This window comes from Oncorhynchus gorbuscha, unplaced genomic scaffold (assembly GCF_021184085.1).
Source record: "Oncorhynchus gorbuscha isolate QuinsamMale2020 ecotype Even-year unplaced genomic scaffold, OgorEven_v1.0 Un_scaffold_6:::fragment_2:::debris, whole genome shotgun sequence".
Taxonomy (NCBI): Eukaryota; Metazoa; Chordata; class Actinopteri; order Salmoniformes; family Salmonidae; genus Oncorhynchus; species Oncorhynchus gorbuscha.
Window position 1 is genome coordinate 41,391 of NW_025745434.1, and position 8,610 is coordinate 50,000.

Genomic DNA, 8,610 nt, shown 5'->3' on the forward strand with positions numbered 1-8,610 from the left:
GTAACAAAATGTGGAAAAATTCAAGGGGTTTAAATACTTTCCGAATGCACTGTATGGTCAACTTCAGCTAACCATCCTAAAATATAATTAGAATTTTTTTTTTTGGTGTAACTGTGCTATTTTGCTATTATAGTCGGTTCTGTTATGTAAAATGCAAATTAATCATTGTGATCTTGCAAGAGATTGATTCAGCTTTGATCTAACTTTACAAAACAAGCACCATTGTGAGAAGTGATACTTTTCTATTTTTAATAATAAGAAGTGATGAGTATGACTATTGAGTAGGCAACAGATCTTGATGAGATGTCATTTTAAGCGACTGTAGCACCCTTTGTGGTCCTGAAAGGACAGAGCCAGAATCGCACAATGACGTTAAAGAAGTTGAACCAACTTGTGGTGCTGAAGGATAGCTCTGCCATTCGCTCAGTTCAGGAACAAACAACAATCATTTGCAGTAGGCTTATAGCCTAATAGTCCTACGACTACATGGTACAGTTATTTGTAGGCTATAGCCTAATGTAAATACAAATAGCTTACTATCATGGCACTGTTGATGAGGATAGCTTTATTACGAGTAAGCATTTTGTGTAGCTTATACACGGTATCATAATCAATTGACCAAGTAGTAAACATAAATCCTTACTACAGGGGCCTCCCAAGTAGTGCAGCGGTCTTAGGCAAGGCGTCACTACAGATCCCAGTTCGATCCCAGACTGTGTCACAACCCGCCATGACCGTGAGTCCCATGGGGTAGCACAAAATTGGCCCAGTGTTGTCCGGCAGCACTACACCCCTGGTCATGACTGGATCTAAATATCTGTTGTAAGACGACAGTGGCGAAAGATATCAATACTACTTAATGCGGATCAAAGTTCAGTTTTAAGATTCATTGGCGTAAAGTTAACTGGACGCTTCTGACTGATCTTGGAACTGTGACAACGGGCAGCCTCTCCCCGCTTGGTTAATCTGAGACAAAATATCCACAGGGAAGCCTATCCTGTATATCGTTTTTTCGCATGAGACAAACACTTACTACAATATGGCCGAGCCTAACCAAACCACAGACTGAACATTGTTCCATGCAATCAGCTGGCAAATTTGACAAACACTTCCAGCTTATTGCAAGGAAACGTGCTTCGGTTGACTACATTCGGTTACATTAGGCTATTGTTTACATATTGTTCATCACGCGCATTGCATCAGGAGATTGAAAATACAAGTGACAGAACCTACCACCGCAGCAAAAAGTCAGGTAAATAACACTTTCTCCTTCTCCTACTGTCAAAAGAACCAACAGCACTGACAACGGTAAATATAATTTTATCCTACATTCTGGAACATTCTGGCTTGTAGAGTCTTGCATATTTTTTAGGCAGACTTCTTTCAGACTGCATATCCCTGGGTTAACAATGGTAAGAGTCTGATGTTTTGGAAATGTACCCTTTACCCCTTTTAAACTGACTATTGTCATAGATAGAACAACGAGAAAGATATTTCACCGGATGCGCTTGGAATTTCCACTCACTACCAAATATGGAAGTGAGAGGAAGCCTAGTCGCCAGCAGTGGGAGAAGATGGAAGGAGATTGATTTCTCATCGATGAAACAATACAGCTTTCAGTTCCCAAAACTAGAATCTGTTTGAAACAGAGTGGATGAAGTATTTTAGATTTTAACATTTGCAAAAAATGTTTTAAATCGCGTTGCTTAGTGGGTGTGAGAAGGCGAATTGCGTTATTGCACACGCGCGCTTCACAGATTGTGCGTTCCCTAACGGAAATATGCAGACGTCTGCTAGAACAGGCAAATAGGATCTCGCTGACTCTGCCCACCTCCTTGCTTGTTCTGCCCATTATGACTCATTTGTTTCTATTAGAAACGAGAGGCTGTGGTCTGTCTTGGTTTCGTTATAAAAATCTTTGCTATCGTATTTGTTTATTAAATCAGACTTAATTAACATAATCTACAAATCACTTTACACCATAACGACTCATTATTATTTGTAGATCAGTCAGTCAGTCACACTCTACCCATGATACATCACGGTTTTGTTGCTCTCGAACACAACCTCGATCTTTGTAGTGCGACTTCACTTTCAGACAGGAAGGAAGGAAGACTTGGCGTATCTTTGTACAGTCTATGGCGTATCCTCTCGAGTCAGGAAATAAATATTATATTATTATGTTGATCCCTTGAAATGGTTGGCTTATTCAATAAAAACGAATGAACAAATCACAACAGCTCACCATTTGTACGAAGTATGTGATGATTGTCAAGTAGGCTATATTTTGTAGGTTGAACCCGAAGACTGATCCTCCATTTACTAGCAGCCTACATATTTCGTAGTTGGCCATTCGCGTGCGTGTGATTACGCGGACTGATTCGCACAACATGTGGGTAAATACTCATGTAGCCAACACACAGTTAGGCCTATCCCGGATGCGGAGCTCACAATGTGTAGATCATCGAAGATGCGCCCACATACTTCAATTTTGCCATGCCAACGACATACCTGATTTTATCAGGTTGTCTTATGGGAAATGCAGTGGTTGAGCACATGGTAGTCATATTTGTCACCGTTCTAGTGTGAATTTAAGTTAACATAAATGTACCTACTGAACCTGAAACATATTTAAACGTCTGTATGGTTAAGGATTAAATAGAGAAAACAATAAAGCATGTGTGTCCTTAAAGCGTCAGTTGTAAATGACATCAATTCCCATAATGCTCTTCTCTGCTAACACAACAGGGCCGCATTCAGCAGAATTAAGCGTTGTGTTAGAAACGGTCCTGTTCTGAACGACCAGTTGAATGTTGTAAATAGGCTATGGTGGCATAGGGGACGATTGTGTGCTGCACGAATTTTGCGATTTGAAATGGGCAGATACATATTGATCACACTTGTCAAACGGGAGCAAACACACTTCAAATAATGTTGAAGAACGGTGCGCACCGAATTAGGGAAACGTGTACGTCATGCAACGTAGCAAATCGTTTAACGAACTGAACGCATCCCAGAAGTGGGCTACGGAACTGTGCCAGACAGGGACCGCAGCAAGTAAACAAGCCTATTCGACACAGTGATAGCGGAAACGAATTAAGGATACAGTTGTTTTATTGATCGGAGGCTCACGTTAGCTGCCGTACACGACACGGCAGTAAACCCTTGAGAAAACTGGAATATTATTACAGTATTTGTTTTCGCACGGGAATAGACTCCTGATATGCGCATTATGCACTGCATCACTTTCGATAATATGGACGATTTTACCCTCAACATGGAGTACCTCATATGGGATTTAGGTTGGCATCTATAGCTACAGTAGGACGTTATTCCGTTGCATTGGACTGAAAGCAGCTGTCCTTGAGCTCCAGGATCATGGGCCCCATTATGCAGGAACGCACTGCCACCACGGCATTGAAACGCGTTGTTTCCAAAGAGAAGATACGTACAAAGAATTCTGAAAATAACGAACCGATTACGAGGTAATCAATCAAATGTATTATAAAGCCCTTTTTACATCAGTAGTTGTCACAAACTGTTTATACAGAAACCCATCCTACAACCCCAAAGAACAAGCAATGCAGATGCACTGGCTAGGAAGAAACCTAGAGAGGAACCAGGCTCTGAGAGGTGGCAATTCCTCTTCTGGCTGTACGGGTTAATATTATAAGGGAACATGGCCATTAAGGCCAGATCGTTCAAGATATTCAAACGTCCATAGATGACCAGCAGGGTCAAATAATAATAATAATAATAATCACAGTGGTTATATAGAGCAGTGGTTTCCAAAACTGTAGTAATGTTCGAGCCACTCAAATTTCATATGAATATACATTAGGCGTGGTATAATGTATAGAATTGCAAGAAAATTGGTTTTAAAATTATAATTTTTTATCTGCACTTCATGACAAAATGTGTAGAATTGCAGGACATAAGCTTTAAACCTGCAAAGTTCTCTATGCCGACAAGAGGGGTGTGAACAGTTTGTGTCATGAACAGTGCTTGTGCCCATAGAAATAGAAATATTTCCCAATAGTGTGTGATTGCGGCCAGCAAATTGTTTCTGCTTGTGGGCATTCCTGCATCTGCAGGCATGCCCCCTCCCAAAGAGCAGGATATCTTCATGCTTGTGTGACACTTTTGATATTCTGGATTTCCCCTGATTATCTACGTTATTAAAATCTGGGTCAAATGGGAAATAAAAGTATTATTTGAGTTTTTCCGGGGCAAAGGACACTGTCTACTGGTGTTCTAGCTAGCTACCTATCCTACCTGCTGTGTACCTGTGTCCTAGCTAGCACCATTTGTCCTTCGGGTAAATCCATATGAATTCAATCACTTTGACAGCTTCACTTTTGATTTAAACAAAACTTTGTATACATGTTTGCCCATGGAAGAAATGGTCAGCAAGTTACTTTTTGGACCTCAGTGCCAAATCATTCAGGAAATGCTCGAAGTTGACCCATTTTCCATACCCCACCATACCAAGAGACATCCATGTCTTCATCACTGGAAAATATACAGTAAATGGTTGATATCATTTAAGAGCTTACAAACAGGATGATCAAAATGTTATAATTTCATAAATAAATTCAATAAACATTCCAAAAAAATGTACCTTTAAATGTGAAAGATAGAAGAGGAGTAGGTGGCCAGCACTTGCAATAAACTTTATTGGTCTTTAAACAGAATGTATGTACAAAAGAGTACATAAGGGAGCAGTCATCATAGCACATCAGGATGCACAACTGCAAAGCATTAACGCGTTGAACACACCGACAACATCATTGCATTTTGGTACACCATAATTACATTCATTTCCAATGAAACGTTGGGTTTGCAGCATTGCAGAGGCAGTTGCAGTGCGTTCGGTGTGGTGCATATGTTGGATTTATCGAACGTATGCGTCAAACTGGATGTGTAGACGGCTTGACAGAAATGGTAGCAGAAGGTGAATGTTGAACTTTTGTTGCATACATATCCAGATGATGCTGCGTACTATTTTGCGAAATCAAAGCGTCAGAGTTGAGTGCGGAACGCCTTGATCACACAGATACTGTTGTTGCGCAAAATAGTATGCAGCATAATGTGGATGTGTGCAACAAAAGTTAAACATTCACCTTCTGCTACCATTTCTGTCAAGCCAGCTACGCACACTGTTTGACGCATTCACCACACAGAACGCACTGCAACGTAACGCTGCAAGGCAAACACATCGTTCCATTGGAAATAAATGCACTTCTGGTGTACCAAAATGCAAACACTGTTGGTGTGATCGAGGCATAAAAAGACAGATTATGCACTGGTGCGTAAAATGCATTGTATAAAAACACAGGAAGTACACCGTGGCAGTAATCAGCAATTCAGCAGAGCAAGGAATTACACTGTTTGTATACACTGAATCCACATCAAAGGACCTGGACCTTTTAACATCAATTATCTAAAAACTCGTAAATGCCAAGTTTTTCAGAACCGCATATGTCTTCCTCTTAGATTTTTCTGTTGTGTCCCCAATCGGTTGAGACACAACATGCTCTTGAATACAGGGTGGGTGTCATTTAAATCATAGAATTATAATTCATATAATGGACCTGTTCCTTTCAGACCACTGCAATTTAGCTGGTACACCATTTAAATTGAATTGAAATTGTAACTTCTAACTACTACCACAAGGATCCAGCGGTCATGTATTTTCTATTATCTATATTTCTATGATTTCAATAGTTTCTTATGGAGATTTGAGTATAATTTAAAACAAGATATTCCCATTCAAATCACATTCTTCTATGTGTGGACCTATAAATATCTTTGTCATACTATTTGAAAGTCAACATTTCAATTTGATTCTATTTTACTACATTTATCAGCCAAAACACGACACCCAACCTTTATTCAAGAGCATGTTGTACCTTAATCGATGGCAGGCACAACCGAAAACCTCAGATTAAGTAAAATAGGGTCTCGTTTCAACATATACGAATATGAAAAAAATCAGAGTTTTAGATCATTGACAATGAAGGAAAAAAAACACTTTTTTAATCAAAAATAATTATAAAACAGTTTGACAGCCCTGTTTTGCAAGTTTTTAAATGATATCAATCTCAACTGTTTATCTTTATCAGTGATGGTATGGTATGCAAAATAGGTCATCTTTGAGGACCTTTTATGTCTTGAATGTTTTAGCATTCAGGCCAAAAAAGTAACTTTCTGAGCACTTCTACAATGGACAAATATGTATGGAAGGTTTTGTTCAAATCAAAAGGGGGGGGGGTGTCAAAAAGTGGTTGAATTCAAATGGATTAACTCCTTCTCTAATGCCTGCTGAACACCTGCCCTCGCCGTGGTTAATAGAACTGTGGAAAACAGTGTCCTAGCTACCTACATATCCCGCATCCTGTTTCCTATGTACCGCCTGTGTCCTAGTTAGCTACCTAGCATCCAGTTTCCTTCGCTAACATTTGTCGAACACCTGCCCTAGCCATTGTTAACATAACTGCAGGATAGCAATGGCCGACAGGCACTTCTTCTTTGGGATTTATTGGCGGTTGGCATCCAACGTTATGGTGTATTACTACCACCTACTGTACTGGCGCGCCACCGCCTCCTGCCTGTATACCGGAGTCGTAGCTTAAAAAGTGACCAATAGAAGTATAAAGAGGGGTTTCTGCAAATTCAGGAATGCCCACATGCAGGAACACTCCAAATTGTGTATAGTGCAAAGAGATAATTACAAGCTCTCTCCTGTCTCCTCACTCCACTCTCTTGTTTCAACAGTTCAAAGAAAGCTAACAAGGTGAAGAAGGCAGGAGCTCAGCTCAAGAATGCCCTTCCAGGTCAGGATAAGGACACTGTGTCGACAATCCAGAGGGTGAGTGACTGGTGGTGAAATCCTCTTGCAGATCATGAGGTCTTGTCATGTGCACAATTACCATTAATAACCAGACTAGTGTTTGGCAAATAACTTATATGGTACATTTTCTCCTCAGGGCATTCATTCAAAGGGAAGCAGAGTCAAATCTGGCACTACTCGAAACACTAGCAAACTGGCAAGGTAAGTTTATAGGGGAACCCTTTCTTAAAATGACTCAGTCCAGTCAAATCCTTAATAACACTAACTCTCCACAGCCCTCAAGAAGGAGGCTTGAAGTCTAAACCACACACACACTCCTCCACACAGAGGCAAGAGAAGCGAGAGGTTCAGCGAACGTCCCCATGTTGCGGTGAGTTAGATCAGAACCATGGGGTACTGGGCCGAAGTCGGAAAGCTCTCTCTCTGCCCCTCTCCCCTATACCTGGGCTGCGCCAGGGGCCAATGCGGCTTCACACACACACTCAAGTCCCCACCCTGGAGTCCCTGAGGCAGTTTGAGCAGAAGGAAGTTGACTCGGACAGCGCCAGTGACCTGTCAGACTCAGAGAGACTGCCTGTACTCCCCTCCCCCTGTACCCCCTGCACCCCACCCCATCTCAACCTCCGCGCTGAAGTGATCAACTCCAGCGACTTCCCCCCCAGCCTTCCCAGGACCACACGGGGCCACGAACGACAACGACAGCGTCAGCTACAACTACCCTGACTTCCTGCCTCCTCCCTTCAACACCTGGAGCCTACGCCAGCTGGCTGTGTTCCTCCACACGGAGGGCCGAGGCGCACCTCGCCCCAAACCTGTGGGGCCCCTGGAGAAGTACCTGGAGAGGCTGCTGCAGTTGGAGTGGCTCCAGATCCAGACTGTGCAGGCGGAGGCCTGCCGACCTGCGGGGGGGCCGTCCTAGGGCCCTGGGCTTCCCCTCTGCCACCACCACAAATGCACCTCGGCCCCACACGGCGCCACCCAGCCGCCTCAGCTCCCCCAAAGGCCTGCGGCAGTGTCAGCGCACCTTCCCGCTTGCCCCTCACAACCCCCCCTCGCTGGCAGCACAGCAGCTCTCCTGCCTCCCAGTCTGCCCCCATTGTCACATCCGCTACCCTCTGTGCAACGGGAGCTGCTCCTCCTATGCCTACCAGCGCCACTCGCGCCTCAGTCCCCTGCTGGAGCGCCGACCCAGGCCCGGGGTTCCCCCGAAGAGGAGCAGCAGTGAGAGCCGGGTCACTTCCTCTGAGAGTAGGGCTACAGGCTGCAGTGGAGGAGGACAGACTCCAGGTAGCCCCTCGGCAGGAAGAAGCCACGTCAGACACATGCAGGCGGTTGGCAACATCCGTAAACCCGCCCAGGAGCCAGGCACTAACGGTAAAGGTCAGGCCAGTGTGAAGAAAGGCCGCGCCAGAGCCAATTCGGAAGCCGAGGTGAGGAAGGAGTCCAGTATGGCTAAGGTGGGTGTGGAGAAACACACACACTCTGGAAGTAAACGAGAGGCTAACACGATCAAGAGGGTCGAGAAAGACTGTCAGAGGACAGAAACAGGAAGTCAGGCATCTAAAAGTGGGGTTAAAAGAACAGTAAAAGAGCCACTCTCTCTCTTCAAGGCACCGTTGTCTGCCAAAGCGAATGGAAAAGCAAAGAATGTTCACTTTATTGCAAAGTAACCACATTACCTGGCTCAGTACAGGAGCTTAAAGTTATGCTTGATAAAGTTCTATATAATATACAGTGCCTTCAGAAAGTATTCATAT

The 8,610-nt window shown here is 43.4% G+C and overlaps 3 protein-coding genes across 4 annotated transcripts in view; 1 reads left to right on the forward strand and 2 right to left on the reverse strand.

The window, feature by feature from the left end:
* LOC124018997 (calcium/calmodulin-dependent protein kinase type 1B-like) overlaps positions 1–2,366 on the reverse strand; it is a 27,997-nt gene extending 25,631 nt beyond the window's left edge. Inside the window, exon 1 of the mRNA XM_046334322.1 lies at positions 2,246–2,366. The gene's annotated coding sequence lies outside the window, so the exon portion shown is untranslated. The remainder of the gene's footprint in view (positions 1–2,245) is intronic.
* Positions 1–2,376, reverse strand: part of LOC124018998 (protein phosphatase 1 regulatory subunit 3D-like) — a 7,775-nt gene extending 5,399 nt beyond the window's left edge. The window contains exons 1-2 of one of the 2 annotated variants that reach the window (XM_046334325.1): positions 2,246–2,346; positions 644–817 (exon numbers count right to left, since the gene is read on the reverse strand). The gene's annotated coding sequence lies outside the window, so the exon portion shown is untranslated. Of the gene's footprint in view, positions 1–643; positions 818–2,245 lie in introns of both variants that reach the window. The other variant, XM_046334324.1, reaches the window with a different exon arrangement.
* Positions 2,377–3,033: 657 nt separating this feature from the next.
* LOC124018996 lies at positions 3,034–8,604 on the forward strand. Its single transcript, XM_046334320.1, has 4 exons — positions 3,034–3,485; positions 6,778–6,871; positions 6,990–7,054; positions 7,129–8,604. Exons 1-4 carry the CDS (start codon positions 3,379–3,381, stop codon positions 7,574–7,576), a joined length of 714 nt encoding a protein of 237 aa, XP_046190276.1. The 5' UTR covers positions 3,034–3,378; the 3' UTR covers positions 7,577–8,604.
* The last annotated feature ends 6 nt before the right edge of the window (positions 8,605–8,610 follow it).